A 23287-nucleotide genomic window follows, 5' to 3' on the forward strand; every position below is an offset into this window, starting at 1 on the left:
ATTTCTTAAGCTGAAAATTAATCAGCGTTTCTATGACTTTGGAAAGAAGGGTGGTATGTGCAATTGGACGATAGTTAGATGGTAAGCAGAATTCGCCTTTTTTGGGGATGCTATTTTCCATCCACTCGGAAAGAGACCTGTTGAGTAGGGCAGATGGAAAAGCTTACGCAGTGGTTTTGTCAGCGTTGAAAAACACCTCTTGAGAACAAAAGCGGTGATACCAGCGGATTCGTGAATGTCAAGATTTTTAAGTACTCTAGTAACTGAACGAGTGCGAAAGAAGATTCGTCTCATAGAACAGTTTACACTTTCAAGTACTGGCTGTCTTTCTAGCTTGTTTGAACTTATTCCGGTTTATCTAAGTTGGGTTGGCTTTTTAATTCTGGAAACTTACATTTTTAGTTTTAATAACTTCTTAACAACTCGAATCAAACCATAAGATTTCTTTGGGTTTGATAGATTTTGCCCTATTCGGGGCAATACACTGACCGTAAATTTATTAGAATCAGAGATAAGAAAGAAGAGTGTTGGCCGATGGATCAACGCCAGTTGATTTTTGCAGGTTGATTTCTGACCAGAAAAACAGAGCCACGAAGAATTGTGTACATTGAAATCGAGCGTAACAACGATCTTACTGTGCGGAAAATGGGATACAATTTTCTGGATGGAGTCGGACAGTGCATCGAATTCGTTTAAAGTCGTATTACTATCCAAACTTGGGCTGTGATAAATAAAACACGCTAGAAGTTTACATCTCATGAAAAACGTCATCATAATAGCTTTCCGATAAGAGCTTTTATTTTGAAAACTTACAATTTCAATTTTAAAGCTGTCATCTTGTGACACTTGACAAGTGAAAACTGCACCATTATCACAAACGAACCAAGACATACTTTAACAATGCATTGTTTAAAAATTACAGTCACAGCAAAACTTAATCACTTTTGGATCGTCGAAGTCACATTCTTGGCGGAAGATAAGGAATTTGGCGGGCAACGTCATTACTCACTCACTCATCAATCAATCTATCAGTCAGTCAATCAGTAACCTAGTCACTCACAAAGTAATTTTTTTGTCTGACAAAAGTAAGACCTTCAAATTTGACAAACTGAGTTTGACAGTTCAAATTGAGTTTGACAGTTCTTAAATTTGTACTCGCTGATGTTCGATCTTATCTAAGTTGCCTCGATACTTAAAAGACTTTTAGCGTTGAGTATTGAGATTCCCCTCAAAATAAAAATTCAAGTTCAAAAGAAAACTTGATTTATAACTATTTACTGTCAAGCAGAAGACTTCAAGCTTAATTTGCTTTTGCTTCAAGATGGATCAAAGAAGATTGCCCCAGAGATTCAAACAAATACGATATACAGAGGAGTAAAGGTTAAAGTTTATTTTTTTGCGCGACTACGAATGATACGATTTGTATATTATGTACACAAGAACAGCCAACGCTTTATCTGCATTTGTAAAGCTATTTGTATAATAAAATAACACAAGCAAACAGCTTTAGGACTCTTCGTCTTCTCTAACTCTGTGCCTGTGACATCAGAAGAAGGTAAATCCAATTCAATTGCAAGGAATTATTGTCTATGTTGTTTTTGTTATCATTGTATTTTTGTCTGCCTGTCTGAGATTCTTCTATTTTTATACAAAAATGATGGTAGGGGTATCATCTGTTTCCATTATTTCATTAAGATGTATAAAGATTAAAGGTTCAGAAAGGAATAAATTGATAGACGGGAATAAGTAAGACGGCAATAATAATTATTCCAACACGAATGAAGGATTAATTAAATAACTTCAACCAGGTACAAAACAAAGTTCAATGTTAAATTCAATGTTAAAATAAATGCTTAACCCCTGAAGATGTTTAAACAATGTCTTCAAGTTTTCAATTAAGTACCTTTTTGGCGAAAAGAGTCAAGTGATTATCTATTAAGAAATTATGATTTTTTGATTTATATTAAGTCAAAGCTTTTTCCTTAAGTGAAATATTAAATGGTTTTATCTTTTTCACAATACCTAATAGGATTAAATGTTTTGAATAAAAAAGAGATAAAAGTCAGAAAGGTGGAGGGATTATATGAAAGTCAATTAAGACTTTCATACAAAGCGGAGACTATTTGTTTTCAAAAGCAAATCTATCAGTATACTAATTTGTATAGATATAAAACTTATGATTGAGTTATTGGTTTTATTTTTGTTAACTCATGGATTATTTTATAATAACTATGTACAGGATTTAGAATGAAACTAAAATTACTTATTATAGGCGTTCTTATTTTTAAGATCAGCAAAAAAAGTTCTGAACAGAATCCGAGCATATCCTTTAAACAATGCGAGTTCTGAACGTTCAGAATTATTTTAAATAACACCTGATCACTTAGCTGTCACATTTGACAGTTGTCAATTTACTTATGTCATTTTCTTCTACAGAAACAAGAAATAATGTTAAAAACTCACCTAAAATTATATGGAAAAACTATTTATTACCAAACACAAATTTGAAGCTCAGAATGTTCAGGAGTGAAATAGAAACGAGATTTTTTATTCCACTCTGAAGTAAAAGAGAAAAACTACAACTATTTAGCAATTAAGATTGTTCGAATTGGTTTAATTTTCACTGAACGAATCTAATGACTCGTTTTCATATACAAGTGTTGGTACACATCTAACTAAATGTCAAAATGTAGGCATGGTTTCAGAGAATTACAATTTTCTTAGCACTACGGGAGCTTTCTACTATGGCATTATTTTATTAACTTCCCGTAGGAAGTTATTGTAATGGTTCCGATAAGTCAAATTGAAAGTCACGTTTCAAGGTCCCTAGAGTCGAAATAAAAGATTTTTCTGTGCATGCGTGTGTTTTGTTCGTACGTCCCTACTTTTGCGACGTTTTTTTCGTCATCCATAGATCAAAAACCAGAAGACATATTGACTTCACATAAATTTTATTATACAGATAATAATGCAGAAAGATGCAGGGAAGGCTCTCAAGAAAATTGCTTGGGTGTTATTTTTTAGCACAGCATTTAAAAAAAGGTATACATTTTAGTTAACCCCAAATATCTTACGAACCAAAAACGCCAGGGACTTGAATTAAATTTTATATAATATATTGTGACGTAATACCAAACAAGTATATTTTTTTAAAAAAATATGATGGCGTCCATAAATAAAATATTATCACGCCGTCATTTTAATCGAAAGATTTTAAGCACAATATTAGAAACTACAAAAATATTTCAAAAATGCTTAAACTAGTCAAATACACAAAAGAAAACAACTAATTATTAATTGCTTACCCATTTTCATTCAAATTAAATTTTTAAGGGACATCAAAAATTCACTTCTTTGTCGACACAACAGGGACCGATCGCGATTCGAGACACCACATGATTCACGCCTTTTTTTATAATCGAACTTTTATTTTTATTCACTTTTTTCCTGCAATTCAATTTCAAATTCAAATTTTCAAATTGAACCGCCTATTAACATTATCAACACTACAGAACAAATCAACCAATCAACCGACGACGACCGACGACCGAGACGATATCCGAGCTACGAATTGAATGAAAAAGAAAATAATTTAACCGTAATTCACATTTTACAAGAAAAAACACTTAAACTCCCAATTAATCGATATTTTTATTGCGTTAACTTAAACTTAACAACCAACTTCACATTTAGTTTAAACTTTCTTACCGCACATTGAAAATAAATATTTTTAATTAATTGTTTGGTTTCGAATTTGAGACAAACGCGAACACAAGAATTTCACAAACAGTAAGGTACTTCCAAAATCCAAAGATCAACGAAAAATGTTGAGGAGAGGATATGAACTAAAATATGTCATGGCGGCCGATGGCAGCGAAGAGAAGTAATGGTCGTGTTCACTGGGTTCAAATGCATAGGTTCTAAACTATTGGAATTATGGTGAACTAAAACCCCGATTACAAGAGTGAATTAAGAAATTAAAATGAATCCAAATATAGATTTCTATGCACACATATAAATATGGCTACGTTGGATCGAAAGGAGACTGCAAGATTGATTTTAAATGAAGTCGTAATGAAATGCCAGATAGACTTTAAATGAAAAACAACCAAAAAGGGTATATATTAGATCAATTTATTGTGAACTAATTGTATTTGCTTGTAATAAGCCAAATCGTCACTTCAAAAACTTGGTAAAATATGCAATCAAGCTTTTCGGGACGTTAAACCAATTTAGTTTGGTGTTTTTGACAGGTTTTAACCAAAACAAAACAGTCGATTGGATTTTGTTATAACTTTTTCTAAGCATCATCATTTTATAAAATGAATTAAGTTTTATATTTTTTCAACAAATTTTAATCAGAAATTAAATTTTCAGTAACAGTTTTTTTTAAGTTGTTAAAAGTTTGTTCGTTCAATTTTTGTTTGAATAAGATTATCCTGGAAATAATAGTATGTTTTGTTTAAAATATAATCGAGGTGTTCTTCAATTCTTTCCAATTTTTTATAACGTCCTAACCGATTTCATTCCAACTTGAAAGATAGGATTAAAACAATCATTCTTTTGACGAGGTGTTGAAAAAGTAAAAAAATGAATTGATTCAGAGTATCTTTCCGGATATACAGAGTAATTACGTGAATCTTAACTGGCTCAGTCATAGGGCTATTTTGGCAGCCAAAAATGATAATGTTTATGAAATTAACTTCCAATTACAACAGTTGTTATACGAGGCGATCTGATGTCTTTTAAATCAATCGTGTAAATTTTCCTATTGAATTTTTAAATTCACTAGTTATACCTGGAATGCCACCACAATTTTCTAACAAACAATACAAATCTAAAAAAAAATTCTAAAAGTTACTAAAAATTTATTTTTGACTCAAGTATCTTTTAAAAACATTGAGGTATTGGCTTCAAATACATTTTTTCTTATAACAAAAATTGTTTTTTAACATTCGGAAAATTTTAAGAAAAATCGAATTGACTTAAGAAAAACAACAGTTTTACTTGGTAAAAATTTGCTTTCGATTGAAACAACTTTTCAAATATTAAAAATATTGGCTTCAAAGAAAATAAAATATTACGACATTAAGGAAATTTTTGATAAGAATTCAACAGTTCATTTTTCATAAAAAATAAAATCTACAAAAAATAGTACTCAAAATTGGTAAAACAAATTATGTCCGGTTCTCGATATCTCGTAAACAATAGAAGAAATTGACTTCAAATTAATTTTGTTTATTCAATTTTTATTTGTTTATACAAGAAATACAAATTTTTAAGAAATGTTTGTTTAATTGGTAAAAATTGGTTTTAGCCTTAAATAATTTTGGTAAATTTTAGGTTTTCAAGAGCAATTCTACTGGCAACTTTTTTAACAAACCACGAAAACCTACTAGCAAACTTAGCAAAAAACAAATCGACAGACGGGATGGGAAGTTATCAGTGTGGGTCGCTTCCCAGCCTCTTTTTTAAGGTATTTTGAACTGTCCAAATAAAGATAAAAGAGGAACAATTATTGGTTTTTAATGAATAATATTTCTTAAATGTTGAGTAATTTTTTATAATAATGTACTTTAAGTTATAGCTGTCACTTTGGCAGTTCTCGATTATTACAAACTTAATAACAATTTAGCACCCACATTTTATTCAAAATTCACACTATAATTATAATTTTATGATTCATAAATTTTAATAACATTATGTCATAAAATTCATGGAATTTATTTAATACTTTTCATCATTTTTGAAAAGTGTTACCTTTTTTCAAACAAGAAGTGTTTGTATTCGGGTGGTATAGTGGTTTCAAGATGAACAATTTATTTTTTGGCTGCGTTCAATCTCAGAAAGATATGGTATCCGGATACAGTGTCAAAAAAGGAATCCAAATTTATCCAAGAATTTTTGATATGTGTGGGTATCTGACAGAACAGCACATTCGTCATAAGATTACATTTGAAGGAATCAGAATATTTTGGTTTCAAATTTGTATGTTTTTTGTAAACAATTTGGCCAGTTATTTATTGAAAATTGGTTTTAAAACAATTTTGGAAGTCAAAATCTAAATGTTTGTTTCCTTTTTTTGAACAGCTAACAGTTGATTTTATTTTTTGACAGCTATCCCAATTAAGGTATTCTACTCGTTCAATATGTTATCCAAAAGTTCACCTATCTAGGATTCTGTATCCGGCATGATATTAAACGCAACGTTCATCCATTCTTGCAATGCCATCGCCATTGAAATTTGTCGTAGTTTGTTCCAGCCTTAGGTTTAAGCAATGAGTTTAAATGATAAGATTTGTTTGTATTTGTTTACATAAGGTCTATTCTGCTGATTCTGACTACTTGCCAAAACTTTCTCCAAATTATATTTTTCGTAAGTCAACTTTAAATCTTGACAGGGTTTCCAGAAACGTCACACCAATGTCAACTATTATAAGACATTCAATATTATCATTTGTCGTTGTTTCAGAATCAAATCGAATAAAATAGATATCTGACAATTGGTAAGACTTTGAAATAAAATCTTCAAATTTGCCATTTAAAACTCTTTGCTACTTTCAGAATACTGACACAAAACATCAATGGCAAAATTAAATCAAATGTCCCAAATCAAATAATACACAACGTTTGGAACTGATTGATATTTTATTGTAAGATAGTGTGCGTGCAGTCATTTATCGACATATTAATACTTTTGACAGATCAAAGTTTCACCTCTTGTCTCTTAAATCGGATAAAAAGTTGCTAATTCACATAAATCAGGTGGTTTGCAATGTTTAAAACTGACAACTAAAACTTTTGTTAAAAGAGAAAACAAATCTAGATATAATTATCTATTAATTGAGCTGGATACAGATAATTAGCCGTGAACATACTGAAATCATTATTTCTAATTCAGTTATCATATTAGCTAAATTAATTCCAATGAATTGTCATAGTGGTATATTCACGTACGTCGTACACATACATTTTTAAAAATGAAACAAAAACCAAAAACTTCTAAAACGTGAATTTGCGCCTGTCGTGCGATTTAATCGCTTATTTCATTGAATCCGCTTTATTAATTTGAGCATACATACAAATCCTGCAACAAAATCATTCACAATACAAATCCCTTTGTTCAATCAATTTAATTAAAATATTTAATCACAATGGCGACAGCGATGATGGCAACGACGCGAAGTTGGCTATACCTACGACGACGCGCACGGATGTCACTTTGTATAACAATCAATTTAGAATTTATTAGTTTCAATGCCTTTTGTTAGCATAATTAAATTAATGTTTTACCAAGAGCTTATGTTTGTGGCATCAATAAGGAAAAATTGAAACATTTTAAAACATTTTGCTTCTGCCTGCATCCCGCAGCAGCTCTGGTAAATCACAATAGCCTATTCTCTGTCATGTTGTCTATTTATAATTCGTGTAAGCTTGTTCTCCCACAATATTCTCTCTGTGATGTGAGGTGTGATGGAAACAGCTCAAAAGATCATTAAATTGTTGACTCTATATAAACTCAACGCTTTTAGCCTTAATCTACTCTATACAGATTACAGGCACTCCTGCACAAAAAGCTTTAGTGTAAATTTACGGTGTAAATGACTCAGTTTAACTGACACCTTAAACAAACTAAGTTAGTCGGCTCTCACATCGTCGTCGTTATCGTTATATCTTTGTTAAATGTCAAAATGTTTTGCAGAGGCACATTTTAAAAGTCTATCCTTTTTTGACACCGGAAATGAATAAGTGTTTGTTATGTATCGTTGTGTGTGTTGTGTGGCTGTGTACGGTTGTGTGTTACTGTGTGTGGCTTTGTGTGGCTATGTGTATACGGTATAGGATGTGGTATCTAATGTGGTTGTAAAAAGGATTTCAAAATTGTTTTCACTGCCTTAATTGATTTCAAAACAAGTGCTCCTTTCAAAAACATGATGGTTTTATGATAAACACAAACCATGTGTCTGTTAGTAAACTGCTCTTTTTTGTTTGGTTCTTTGGGATGTAAATTTATTTAGGGATAAATTAAGGATTCTATACTTTGGTTAAAACGTTTGTACGTTAAATATTGGTGTAAGGATGATGTATACAGATAGATACTGCCCCCTAAAGGCATTTACCATTCACGTCTTAACCAAGCGCTTGGCTGGAAGCCAACAGCCTTTTTGCACGACGACAATGACAATCATCCGTTTATGCCTTTTCCACAATAATTTTTCACTGTACAAAAAGAAGCAGAGATGTTATTTTAAAACTTGTAAGAAGGCTAACATTTCCTTTTTGAAATAATTTATCAAAAGTGTAAACGTCAGTCTCCAAAGTGGAAACTTTGGCGTTTCTATGCAAACCACAGAAGTGAATTTTACAATTTTTTTGAACAGACCCATTGTGTTAACTATTCTATCGTTGTCTAGTTTTGTTTGATGTCAAAGTCACCACTTTGGAGAATGACATTAAAAAATCACTAATTTATTTTTTATGAAAAGGGATATTAACCCGTAGTACGAGGTTTACCCATTTTTTGAAAATTTAAAAGATGTTTGTCATGAGTTTAAGCCAAAAATATTTGTTTTAACATTACTGACTTCGAAAATTTTATTAGTCACACATTCACATAACTATATTTTTGAGGATGTCACTCTTAGTTAGAGTAAGGGTTGTTGGGGATTTCAACTACACACGGAGAGACAGAAGCGGCGTTTATATACAAACGAGAAGGAGGGTTTTTGAGGGGGAGTGGGAATGGTAGCTGGTTGTAAAGAATGCCAACGGTGCTAACAGGAGATGTTCTGTTCTTGTCTTGTCATCTGTCTGTTGTTGCGTTGTATGCCCTTTTGGTTGGTGCTAAACGAACAAGGGTTTTCCCAGCTCCTTGTTCTTTGGTTTGTTGGCTCTTTGCATCCCGTTTTGTGTACGAGTATATCTAACTGTAAAATGTATATGTATTGTGTTTGTGCGTTTGACGTTGTTGATGAACGTAAATGAATGCATGCAATACAAAGTGGTTTGTGAGAATTTATCTTTTAACTTTTCACCCCTCTCCTCATTGCTCCAGCATCACTGGCAAGGGGGATATTGAAGCGAGCGGAGGTGCAAGGGGAAGAATGGTATTTTGGCCCGTTTTAAATTACAATTCACTTGTACACTTTATGTGTAGAGTGCTCTGATAATGGTATTCCCCTATACATGCAAACATTCACACAGATATGGTAAAATGTGATGTGATGACATTTTGCTTTGCCCAGTCGATTGAAACAGGAACACAATATTATCCCCTAAGGACATGGAACATGGAATGCGGATGATGTGGTATTCGAGATAAGAAATTTTCTTCATAAAGGGGGTTTATGCTGCTACTATTGCATATACCTTCCTATACCATTTGGTGATGGTTCCTCTTAATGGTCGTTTCGATATGCGCCAAGCATATTATGGAAATTTTGCACTGTGGATGGTGAACAATTTGTTGTTTCTAATTATTATGGCAGGTTGAATAAACTTGCATTCTTGGTTAATGACGAAATGTTTGATTTTGTTTTTAGGATGATTGTAAAATCAAAAAGCTCTAGGTACTTTAAAGTACAATGCATGTATATTTCTTACATTTGACATAAGTCTGAAGAGAAGTTTTCTAGATGGGTTAACAATATTTTGACAGTTCATGGTAGCCATTTTTGTTTTCTCTTAAAAGATAAAAATAGTGCAACTGAAACTGGGGCTGTCAAAAAGTGTTTTGAAGAAGTCATATCTTCTAACTGACACATCATTCAACTCGTACAGGTTTAAGATAGAAATAGTGGTATTTAAAACAATGTTGTACTTCCTTGTCAAAATACTTGGGCTTGTTTCAGCATCGGAGCTAGAGAATTTTGACGATGCAGCATCAATTCATAACTGGAACAAGATTTTTCAGTCCTCTAACATCTAAAAGTAAACCGTAACTTTATATATGCACATTCACATTAGGCCCGGTGCACACTTGTGTGTTTTAAGCGCACGACAATGCTATGGCATTGCATTAGAGTCTTACGCTGCTTTGAATCTTTGGCATTGCGAGTCATTTTTGTGGTAAAAAATAGATCTCTGATTCACCTTTGTCACTTTCACTCTTTCAATACATTTTGTGTTATTAATCTTTTCAAGAATCAAGATTTTTTACACAAGGTACGCGAAATTACTCTTTTCTTTTCATCGATTCCCATTTCCAAACATAAACTACAGATTGATTTATGCCATCGTTTCGTTAGAAGCCATTTATAGTTATCATATATATATTTAATTCAATTTTAAAAATGAAACCATTTTCAATAAACAGCTGATTTTAAGTTTAATATTTGAAACGAAATCGTTCCACGTTGGCGTTCAATTTTCTTCAAATTCCCAAAACCCAACTGACTCAAATGAGCTGTGCACCAGGGCATAATAACGTTGCGTCAACCACAATCATTAATTACAGATTAAAGCAATGCCTTATTCCGCGAAGAACATCGAGTGTCTATGCAAAACAGTAGTCATTGCCATTTATGCATACTCCTTCAAAAGCAATGGCAGTCCAAAATTGTATCTCTGAACTCGGCCGCAGATATCGATATTCGATCCAATTAATTCACCGTTCAGTAGTTTTCGACGGTGTTGGTTCAACGTTTGAATTTCCATGTGGGAAATGTCATTTTATTATACTCAAATCTCGGTTGAAATTAAATTATATCACGAAATCACTAAATAATCTAATATTAAAACTCAAGTGTGCAACTGTCCCTAGAATTTTAATCAAAATTGGTTTTCAAAACCCAAGTTTAAGATTCCAATTACGAACCATAATTAATTTGATCCATCAATTAACTTGCCCTTATCGAATTTATTATAATATCTTTCACAACACAAAACCCATCACTTTTGTATTTTCATATCATTAGGAATAAAATCAATGCACAACTTTCATCCTTCGTAGCCTTTAGCTGATATACTTTTATTTTTATACTTATTTTATATTCTATCAATGCAGGCGGAGTGTATACCTCCAAACACCAAACTAAACCACTTATTACAAAGTTCCAATTTCAACCCCGCCCATCAGCGGCGCCGCCGAAATGCAACATCGATACGAAAACTTTGAAAACTTTCCCTTCAAAAAAGGATATCCTTTCATATAGCTTAACTTATATACATACACAGTTCTATCTCGTTTTAAATATTATAAAATCACCTAATGCAAGTTTAACTGGGTTATTAAAAAGTTGACATAAAGTCAAGAGTTCTGTTGTGAACTGCAGTCGAGTAAACTTACTATACCCTACGAAATAATTTCCCAAAACGTCATCTATATAACAGTACTTAGATAGAAAAAGATAAGGAGAAATATAGATAGAGATAGAAACTATTATGCCAAAAGTCCTCATCTTTATACCACTTCAGCTAGAATAGTTAATTACCATTTTGTATGAAAAACTTCGTACTAAATTCCATTTCAAAATTTAGCCTCTGAGTATATAGTTGTTAGTTTTGTACGGAGAGATATGGTTCCTACGAGGATATCTCTGGAAATGATTTTTAGGAAAACATTTTATTCTGGTGATACAGAAGTTCCATTTCGTATTTAGCTCTGATGCTCCGATGGAGAGGCGTATCCAATAGATACCTTCACTTGATAAAGGATAAACTATACCAATTGGAGTAGGTTATGTATGTAGTGAATGCAATTAGAAAGTCTTTAGAGCTTTAGGAAAGTGTATTGCAACTTGCAACGAATGCAGGAAAAGTCAACTCAATTTGCAATGTTTCCGGCTTTATATAGAAAGTATATACACATATCCTATGGCCAGCAGCTCTAAGCTAAACCTTACATTATATTCATATACATGAGAATGCATATGTGGATAGAAAATTTAATAAACCACCCATCTTCCAATTTAACTTGCAAAATGATAACCACATCTGTAGTAAAAGTAGAGGATTTCAGCTCTTTATTTTTCCATAGAACCCTTTTGCATCAAATCCAGGCACGTACATAGATTTGGAGGTGGGTTATAGGGAACATTATGTTAGCCCTGGATTATACACAAATTTTGTCATCAAGACCAAATGTGCTTATCTGAAAAATTTAAAAATTATTTTGATTGTCAATTCAACTTTGACATTTGTAAGGCATATTGACATGAATTTAACGTCAGTAGGACAACATTTTCTATTTAAAAGTCATGTAACATAATATAGATGGTCAATTTATTATATTTCTTGTAAAGTTAACAGTTTTTTTTCTTAATTCAGGTTTATTTAGGTGGAATGTGTTAATTTTTTCTTTTAAGGGTGCGTTAACATCGGCTAACGCAATCGCAACATCAAAATACAAAATTCAAATTTGTTGGATTTTATTCATGCATGTACAAACAATATATTAAGTGTTATTAATTTTTCAACATTCGCTAATGATATTAGGCGCCAGTTATAGCTATCATTCGATTTCATCATTCAAAACTAACATTGGAATTTTTTTGACAGGTCTCTTATAGCTACGATTATTATATAAAATTTCTGCCATTGAAAATAGTTTCCTGATTGAAATAAACCGACAAATTTTTAGTGACAGAAATTTATCATTGGAATTGTGTGAAATTAAAACACAAATCAGTGGAAAGATTCGTTCCACTTTTGAATATAAAAGTATCAGCTGTTCAGGAAAATGAATTTAAGAAAATAGAAAAATACATTTTTATGAAAAATTGATTGATCACTTTTGAAGCAACTCACTTTGACGTCTCAACTCAATAAACAAAATTAAAAAAAAGTAAGCGAGATAATGATGAGACGGCAAAATTAGACGCATTTGGTGTTTTTCTTTTTTAGTTCAGAGCTGAGCTCTGAGCAGAGTTAGAGCGAGCAGAGTAGAGTTCTGAGCAGAGAATGTTCAAAGCTCTCTGATTTAATTATGACACAACTTGAGCAGTAAACTGTCATGATTTTAAAGGTCGTCTGTTTGAAGGCATTCAAAATTGTCTTTAATCATCCTCCATTTGACTCCTGAAATAAATTTGATTCATAAAAATGCTATATGCAATTAGTTTTTTCTAAATTATCATTCCTTATGCACTAAAGCGACTAGCCTCTTCTGCCATTTTTATTGTTTTGACGATCATTTTTTTTTTAATTTCCCGGTTTTCAAATATCAAATTGTTTGTGTTCAGCATTTTACTCCGTTTACTCTCTTATTTTATTCTGAGCTCACAGAGCGTGCTCTGAACATTTTTAGAACTAAAAAAAAACACGAATTCGAATCTCTGAACGATCAGAGCTCAAAAAGAAACACAATAATTCTTTAGCTCTGCTCTGATCTAAAAAAGAAAAATGCCAATTATAAGAGTCCAATGGCTGCGTTCAACCTCTGTATTGGAAGAAGTTTGATAGCTTAATTGAGATAGCTGTCAAAAAATATATTAACTTTCAGCTGTTTAGACTTTGAAGCCAAAAATTATTGTTAAATAATATTTTAAAGAATTCACCTAACTGACATTTTTTATTTTGTTCGCCATAAAAATTACAATTTAAAATTAATGTTCAGGTTCCTCGAAACTTCATCTTATGTACAATAATCCGTTCTGTCAGATAAATTTTAAATTTAATTCGCGTTACATGACCACATCGGATTGATCGATGATTGAGCCCTTGGTTATATGTTTGGTTTAAGTTTGAAATTAAATATTATGACACATAAGTTGACAGTTTGCTGTCACTTTGTTTTGCTATGTTCTCAGATACCGGATCAATTTAAAGCATAAAAGTAGCAAAATTGTACAGTGTAAATCTTAATTTAACGAGATTATATGATTTATTCATTCCAAAACAATATTAAAATCAAATACGAAAACATCATCTATATTACGTCGGTCGGCCTCATATAATCTGTCTATAAGCACATGCATTACAAGTTTAAAAGTCTCTTTTGTAACAAAATCCTGCCTACGGCACTGCCCTCAATCTGCAACAAACCTAAAAGCATTTCACCCTCAGTGAATGGATGGATATTGTGGCATAAATCTCGAAGGTTTTCTCATTTCCAACTGCTACTGGTCTGGTCTGGTGGCTGTTTCGCGAGCCGACAATAATAATTTCCCCGCTGATTTACTGAAAACGCTATGCGATGTTTTTTTTCGTTGTTTTTGTTTGTTTTTGGACTTTTGGAAATACGGAAAATTTATGCTCGCTTTCCTTTCATAGTTCACTACCAGTAGTAGTAGCATGTGTGGACAATTACGTTGATGTCAGATTCAGACAGGATGTGAAATATTTTGCGATCTAGAGAAGAAGAGAGAGAGATATATATGCTTATTAATGTTACAAAAGGAAATGTACTGACTGACTGAGTGACCAATTGACCATACTTTACTGAGATGACCCAGAGCCTGTTCTAGGCTATATTTAGTCAATTTTCCTTTGTATAATAAATCATGAAAATAATGAATGCGATACAAATCGAGAAATATTTTTCGTCAATAATGAAGTAATCATTTTTTGCTTTGATAAAAGTTGCATTGTGTAAACGCGATGAACGTTATGAGAAATGACACATGACCATTAACGCGAGAACAATATGGATCTATAACTTAACTTTTGTGTGTATACGAGTATTATAGTCGTGACTTTTAGGAATTAAAAGGAGATATGAATAACTTACACTGTTGTATTGCGTAGTGTGAAAAGGGTCATCTGACACTTTCAAGTTTTCACCAAAAAGGAAATCCATTTTAAGCTCTATCTGAGTCTTGACAAGCGAGTAACTGACAACGAGTTATTTATTCTTTGAAGCTTGGGCTTTTCGAAGTCTTTTTCGAAGTTACATAGTTTAAAAGCGAATAGAGTGACAGATTGTATAATTTACTAATACTTTTTTTATAGTTTCTGGTATGAGTGGCAATCAGTCAATTAGTAAAATTATACATTGTACATTGTATTTAACAATAATTTTGGAACTCGAAATCTAAATGTTTGTCTGCTTTTGTGAAAACTGAAAAGCTAAAAGTTGTTGTTAGCGATAGAACCAGCAGCAGCGAAAATCCAAACAATTTAACTAATAGAATAAAAAAGGAAAAAAATGTTATGAACAACTTTATTTTGATATGTTACCATGTCAACGATCGGATTCCAAAGAGATCGATGGTCATGAGCTTAGAAGTTAGGAAGATTACAATTGAGTAGATTTTGTAGACAATATATGTGTGTGAAAGTATGTATAATGTAAGAGAGAAAGAATTTCGGAGTTACTGTTTAGGCTTTAACAAAAATTAACTGTGTTACTCTTGAGTAACTTAACTAACTTAACTAACTAATTAAACATAGGGTACTTCATTTATGTTTGTGATATGTCAGCAAATAAGATTTTGTAAAAAATATAAATTTAGCTTGTAAATTAAATTGGTGTTACTATAGACAAATTATTTAAGTATTAAATCTCAAACATTCCACCCCCCCTGGAACGAGTTTCAGGACTTCGGTAAAGGAGCTAGTTTTGTAATTGGTCGCAGATATGTTCCATTTGCAGTCTTGACTGTGACTACACGTATCTGGTCATCAGAGCCTGGATGTACGGCTGCTATCCTTCCAAGTATCCACCTTGTTGGGGGCAAATTAGGTTCGCGTATAATGACAAGGTCACCTATATTCAAATTTAGTTCCTTCCTTTGCCATTTGGGTCTTTCTTGGAGTGATGTTATGTACTCCGCGTGCCATCTTTTCCAGAATCCTTGGACCATACTCTGGAGATGCTGCCAGTGAGACAAACGATTGGTAGGGATATCCAGATAACTCGGTTCCGGAACAGCAGTGAGGGGTTCTCCTATAAGAAAATGTGCGGGAGTTAATGGATTTAAATCGTTATCGGAAATAACACAAATAGGACGCGAATTCAAAATAGATTCTATTTGTGTTAAAACAGTATAAAGTTCTTCAAACGTTAAAATAGAAGATCCAACAACTCTACGTAAATGCAACTTGACAGACTTAACGCCTGCTTCCCATAACCCACCAAAGTGGGGCGCTGAGGGAGGGATAAAGTGCCATGCAGTACCGTCCATAGCAAGTCGAGAGGCAATCTCCTCATTGTGGGCTTGTGAAACGACCAACTTCTGCATCTCGTTAAGACAGCGACGTGCGCCTTGAAAGTTTGTGCCATTGTCGCTATACATGTTTGCACATTTTCCTCGACGGGACACAAATCGCTTAAAGGCAGCTAAAAATGCGTCGGTTGTTAAGTCACTTACCAACTCCAAATGAATTGCTTTAGTTGACATGCACACAAAGATTGCAAAATAGGCTTTGGATAGTTTTGATTTACGACCCTTGGACAGCTTTATTACGAATGGCCCAGCATAATCACATCCAGTATTTGTAAAGGGCCTAGCAGGTTGTACACGATGCGATGGCAACTCGCCCATGAGCTGCTGGGATGTGGATTTACCTTGCAGGAAACAAGTTTTGCACCTAGATACTATTTTTCGGATAAGGTTTCGACTTCCTAATATCCAATACCTTTGACGAACTATAACGAAGGTTTCCGATAAACCAGGATGAAGATGATTATTATGAATGTCTTCTGCTATAAGGAACGAAACACGGTTATTAGGCAAAATTATTGGGTGTTTTAAATTAAACGAAATATAAGCATGTTTGAGGCGCCCTCCCACCCTAAGAAGGCCGTCTTTATCAATAAAGGGTGAATACCGTAATAGTTTTGATTTCACGGGAAGTTCATGGTTTTTTATCAAATATTTAATGTCCCTCCCGAACGAATCTTCCTGTATATTTTTAAGAACACTAATTCTAGCGAAGTGAATCTCCTTAAAGGTAAGACTGTCAAATCGCTTCTCAAATTTTGTAGGTCTCAAGTTTGTAGAATATCTAATACACGTCGCAACAACTCGAATGAGGCGGTTCCATGACGAAACGCGTTCAGCTAACAGAATCACCCAGCTACTATCAGTGTTGGCTGCAAGAGCTACAGCCTTTGATGATTGTTTTTCCTCTACGAAGATGTCGTTCTCAGTTGACTGTTTTGCTGGAAAATTTGATTTTGGCCAGAGGTCTTGAGGCAGCGACAACCAGTTTGGACCACTCCACCACAATGGATGATCTGTTACTCCTGATGGCAAAATACCACGCGAGGCACAATCTGCAGGGTTTGATTCGGATGCGATGTAGTTCCAAGCATGACGAGGGATAGTTTCAAGGATTGCAGCTGTACGATTCGCGACGAATGTAGTCCAACGACGCGGAGGTGAGGACAACCAATGAAGTACAACCTGAGAATCACACCACGCAAAGAAAGGACAGTCTATTGAAATCGAAGTTCTTATCATTTTCAGCAACCGCGAAAGAAGAAGAGCAGCGCATAGCTCAAGTCGAGGAATCGATACAGGTTTTAAGGGAGCGACTTTGGTTTTGGACGCTATTAATATGGTTTTATATTCACTTTCAGAAATTTTACAACGCGCATAAACAACAGCAGAATAAGCCACCGACGAGGCATCAGAGAATCCATGATATTCGACACTTTCAAATGATGGGAATGCGTTTCTTGGAATACGTAGCTTTTCGAAGAAATGTAGTTCGTTTCGATAGGTCAACCATTTGTTGGATAATTGTATTGGTAAGGGATCATCCCACCCAAGTTTAAGTTCAGACGACCATAATTCCTGGAATAATATTTTAAACAAAATAACCGATGGAGCTAAGAATCCTAAAGGGTCAAAAATGCTAGAGATTTCTGACAAAAGCGAACGTCTTGTTGGTGGGCAAACGATACGAGAATTAGAAAAGCGAAACGAAAATTCATCTGATGTGGGGCTCCAGTGCAAACCCAAAACCTTTATCGTTGTTTTTGAAGGATCGGCATCGAACCAGGAAAACTCACAATCATCCCTAGGTAATCTAGCAAGTAGTGGCCAGCAGTTAGAGTTCCATTTTCTTAACTCAAGCTTGGCGTTAGACAGTAGAGACACTAATTCAGATTGCAAACTCATCAGCTCCTCCGATGAATTGGCTCCAGTCATGATGTCGTCAACGTATACGTCTGTAGTAAGAACACGAGCTGCATTTGGATATTGTTCCTTGTAATCGTTTGCTATCTGTTTTAAAACACGAACGGAGAGAAATGGAGCCGATGCCGTACCATACGTAACCGTCCGAAGCCGAAAATGTCCGATTTCATCGTTGGGATTCTCCCGCCAAACAATCCGCTGGAAGTCTGTGTGCTCGTCTTCTACCCAGATTTGGCGAAACATCTTTACCACATCCGCCGTGAAAACGTATTTATGCTGTCTAAAACGTAAGCAAACCCCAAACAAGTCCCTTTGAATGGGAGGACCAATAAGCAATTGACTATTTAGTGAATTTCCGAATGAATCCCTAGCTGACCCATCGAATACAACCCTTAACTTGGTTGTGGAACTATCGGGTTTTAAAACCGCGTGATGAGGCAGGTAAAAGTGTTTTCCTTGAGCTGTATGAATCTCATTTGAAGGAATACGAGTCATATGACCAAGATTAAGATATTCTTGCATAAAGTTTGAGTATGAATTGTGCAGTGCTTTATCTCGATGAAACCTTTTTTCCATAGAATATAACCGATTAACCGCGAGCTTTAACGAATCGCCAAAAACGGGAAAAGGAGATTTGAACGGGAGCTGTACGGAGTACTTTCCGTCGATTGATCTCGAAAATGTGTTACGAAAATGAATTTCAGCTTCATCCTCATCAAAGCAATTATCTTTAAGAGGCACAACTTCCTCTAACTCCCAAAAACGTTGCAACAGAAAATCTATATCAAGCGAAGAGTGAAGTGACGTGATTAAAGATTGATTCACCGATGGTGAAGCCGCCTCAAATAACTCCCCTGTTATAACCCAACCAAACGACGTATGTTGGGCTATAGGAGCCCCCTCTGCTCCTCGAATTTGATCCCCCTTGAGAATACTCCACAGCTTATCTGCTCCAAGAAGAATGTCGATTGAACTGGACGAATTAAACGATGGATCTGCTAATTCCAAGCCACGAATATGAAGCAACCGAGATGGATCGAACGATCGAGAAGGCAAGTTAGAGGTTACTTTAGGCATTACATATGCGTCAATGACCAAAGAAGTTTTATCAAATCGAGAAATTAATGTCAATGACACAACACCTTTCGTATAGCCTGCATCCGAAGAAGAAACCCCACTTATAGGGATACGAGCATGTTTGCGTGGAATTCCTAACCTCTGAACAAATGATTCACCTACAAATGAAACCTGAGATCCTGAATCGACTAGGATCCTACAATTTTGCAAATTCCCTTTGAAATCTTCTACCAGAGCCAAGATTGTTGGAAGAATGGTTTGTCTACTGATTGCTACATCTAACGAGTGGTTGTTTATAATTGGTGCAACAGATGAGGAAGAAGCTTGCTCTGGAGTGGATTTGTGCGACGCGATTTGTGGTTGCGATGAAGAGGAGGAATTATTTTGTGACGACGACGACGGATGAACAAGTGAATGGTGACGCGACCGGCATTCGCGACAGCGAAAGTTAGAGTGGCACTTATATACCCCATGTCCAGGACGAAGGCAATTAAAGCACAAAGAGTTCGATTTTACAAAAGACCGACGGGATTCAGCATCAAGAGCGACAAATTTTGGACACTGTGGCAAGTTGTGTTGCTCTTGACATTTAGGACATTGCCATACGGGTTTTGAATGAGAAGATTCAACAAAATGCGAACGTATATTAGGCTGTTGTTTATTTCGTGAAACACTTGAGCGTGATGCCACCGTTTGACATGATTCTAGAGCAGTACATCGCGTTTCCAAAAATGTCAAAAATTCATCAATACTAGCATCATCACGTGTACCAATCTTTTCTGCCCAACTTTGTTTAGTGTCAACATCTAGTTTAGTTAAGAGCAAATGAATAAGCCATGGATCACGGCCATTAGAATTAACGGCATTAAGTCCACGTATTACCTCATCTGCAGTGTCTGAGATTTGTCTAAGTACTTTCACGTTACCACCGATTGCATTGGGAAGAGAAAGATATGTCTCGATAAACGATTGAACAATGAGCTGTACCCGATCATATCTATGTTCCAAACGTTCCCATGCTTCAAAATAGTTTGCTTCGGATAAAGGAATGTGTTTGATGAGGTCTAGCGCGCGATCACGAAGAAATGATTTTAAATAATAAAATTTTTGAACAGCCGTTAGGTTTTCTTTTTGATCAACAGATCCCGTAAAGGAATCTCTAAACGATGGCCAATCTTTATAATCCCCTGAGAACGGTGGGACGACTAGCTTTGGAAGCTGAATTGTACACCGCTCCGATGTCGCGTTAAGTTTTTCAATCAGCGTGGTTGGTTGCATTGCCAACTTTTCAACAACCGTAACATCATCTTCCAATCTTGATGTCGATTGCTTTTTACGAATTGCTGCCGACAACATCGCATGAGCATCAAAGTAACGCGATTCATACATGCCAAATTCAGTCTCGTAAGTTTGTAGTTCTTCATTGTCTTCCTTAAGGCCTTCCAGAATTTCATTATAAAACGCACAAAATTCTGACCAAGTCTCGTTTAAGCTTTTAAACCGTATTTCTAACATTTCCAGAGAAATTTCAACTGTGATTGTATTCACGAAATCACGTGCTCTAGTCAAACGTCCCTTAACATTCCCGTATTTTTGTTTTAAAGAACTCATCATACCAAATCAAATAACCAAACGAAATTCTAAATTAATTAACTATTAATCGTCTTTTCACATCAGTCAATATAATGTTTTTTACCACGTGAAAATAGTCAAAACTAAGTTTTGTATGTACCTACGATTATAGGCATACATATAATAATCAGCAGGCACACACAAACACTTTTTAGTATTTAATTCATTCAATTATAGCGGACTGTATCAATTAATTTTTAAGAATTCTGGCTCAATAAGAAATCCGGCTCGAAGGACCAATATGTTAGCGATAGAACCAGCAGCAGCGAAAATCCAAACAATTTAACTAATAGAATAAAAAAGGAAAAAAAATGTTATGAACAACTTTATTTTGATATGTTACCATGTCAACGATCGGATTCCAAAGAGATCGATGGTCATGAGCTTAGAAGTTAGGAAGATTACAATTGAGTAGATTTTGTAGACAATATATGTGTGTGAAAGTATGTATAATGTAAGAGAGAAAGAATTTCGGAGTTACTGTTTAGGCTTTAACAAAAATTAACTGTGTTACTCTTGAGTAACTTAACTAACTTAACTAACTAATTAAACATAGGGTACTTCATTTATGTTTGTGATATGTCAGCAAATAAGATTTTGTAAAAAATATAAATTTAGCTTGTAAATTAAATTGGTGTTACTATAGACAAATTATTTAAGTATTAAATCTCAAACAGTTGTTTATAATTTTTGACAGATAACTCAATTGAACTATTTATTGTTCAGACTATGCAACATAAGATTTTTGTATTTTTACTTGCTACATATAGGAACTATATGGCAAGTTTTGCATTCGTGCAAAATTTCGAACTCGAGATTTTAATCAAACTTGATATTACGATGGTAGAGAAGTCGAAAAAAGTGGGTCCCGCGATTCCGTCCGGTCGGTTTTGTCTGTCTGTCCACGCTCCTACAGCCTAAACTATTGGGCCGATTGAGGTCAAACTTGTAAGTTAGGGTTTTGAGCAGATTCGCGTTAGGCGTTTTTTTCATTTTTTTTTAAAGATCAAAACTAACAGTGGCTCCCATACAATTTTTTTGGTCAAAAAACGAAAATTTGAATTTTCTCAAAAAAAAACCGATAGATTTTTTTTAAATTTTCTTTAAAATTTTATTTTTTAACTCTGCTTCTTTTAATAAAAAAAACATATTTTTGTATTGCTCAGGAATGGTACCGCCCATAGAACCGTTATTTTGTTTTTTAATTATCTCAGCAATTTATCAACCGATTTCAATAATTTTTTTTCTGAATAAGCTCTTATATTGCCTTAACAATATTTCATTATCAAAAGTGCATTTTTTTATTGTTTGGATTTTTAAAAAAATATTGAAATTTTTTTTTTCAAAATTCGATATCTCAAAAACGGGTAAACATTTTTTTACAAAATTCGAATGCGTAGAGTATATTTTTAATGTCTATGCAACTACATACCAAAAATATTTTTAGAAGAAAATGGAAAAATTTTATATATAAAAAATTAATTTAAAAAAAAACCGCTCTAACGATTTTCAACAAAAAAAATACAAAAATCAACGGTTTTTTGATTTATAAAATGGCTTTTAAATTTTTGAAGACAAACTTATTTTTCAGGTAAAATTTTGAATCTTAAAATATTTTTTTTTAATTATTTTAATTTAATTATTTATATTTTTAGTAAATTATTTTGACAAAATTTTAATTACAATCCTATCTTTTATGTAAATTAATGCATTTGGTACAATTTATGTATTTTTATAACTATAACTATTGTAAATACCAACTATGGCCGTGAAACGATTATGATATGTTTAATCAACAATCTATTTTAAAGTGTCTATCAAGAAGTATTATCTTGGTACTTTTTTTAAACAGACTTTTTGCATACAGTAGCAAGTTAGTGCGACCCAGTCGTGCATTTTATTTCTATTTTATCACCAACAACTCTTTATATCATTTGCTTTGTTTTGAAATATTTTACTCTACTTGTCAAGTCATATCTCTTTGCAAAAAAGAATAATTGAAGTACATATGTTGTCATAAACATATACTGATGGTGTTACGTGTCAATTTTGTTGCTTCCCCTTAAATCCCACCAGGCCAAGGTCAAATACATCACCATACGTTCAGACACACGTCTTCTTAACTCTCAACATACATAAACCTTTTTTTTTCTTTCTCCCTGAGACAAGCACATATTTCCTTTTTTTTAAGTCACAACGCAAAAATATGTTCGTACATATTTTTACAAAAATGTCTTCTTTGTTCTATCACACCATCATAATATATCCTTTAAAAAGTAATTTTGTTCTTAGATCCTTCATGATGGCATGACTTTTACTGTAGAGCATTTTTTTATTTTTTTTAGCAGCAGAAAATTGACTAGAACATCCATCATTCTCAATCAACCAAACATCAACTTAGCTGTTAGTATTCAAATTTTTCTTTTTATAGCACTGACAGAAAACCAAATTAATAATCATGCGTTCTTAAAAAAAAAATAGATGAAAAAAAGAACAGACACATATCTTTATCTTGACGGCCTTGATGGTGTGTTCTGGATTGACAGAAGATA

General features: G+C 33.8%; 2 protein-coding genes across 2 annotated transcripts in view; one reads left to right on the plus strand and one right to left on the minus strand.

The window, feature by feature from the left end:
• The window catches only part of LOC129951440 (cytochrome c oxidase subunit 7A1, mitochondrial), a 386202-nt gene that overhangs the window by 20756 nt on the left and 342159 nt on the right, over window positions 1-23287 (plus strand). The gene's annotated exons all lie outside the window — the stretch shown is intronic.
• LOC129950718 (uncharacterized) lies at window positions 15474-20714 on the minus strand. Its single transcript, XM_056062640.1, has one exon. It carries the CDS (start codon window positions 20712-20714, stop codon window positions 15474-15476), a length of 5241 nt encoding a protein of 1746 aa, XP_055918615.1.

This window comes from Eupeodes corollae, chromosome 3, assembly GCF_945859685.1.
Source record: "Eupeodes corollae chromosome 3, idEupCoro1.1, whole genome shotgun sequence".
Classification (NCBI taxonomy): domain Eukaryota; kingdom Metazoa; phylum Arthropoda; class Insecta; order Diptera; family Syrphidae; genus Eupeodes; species Eupeodes corollae.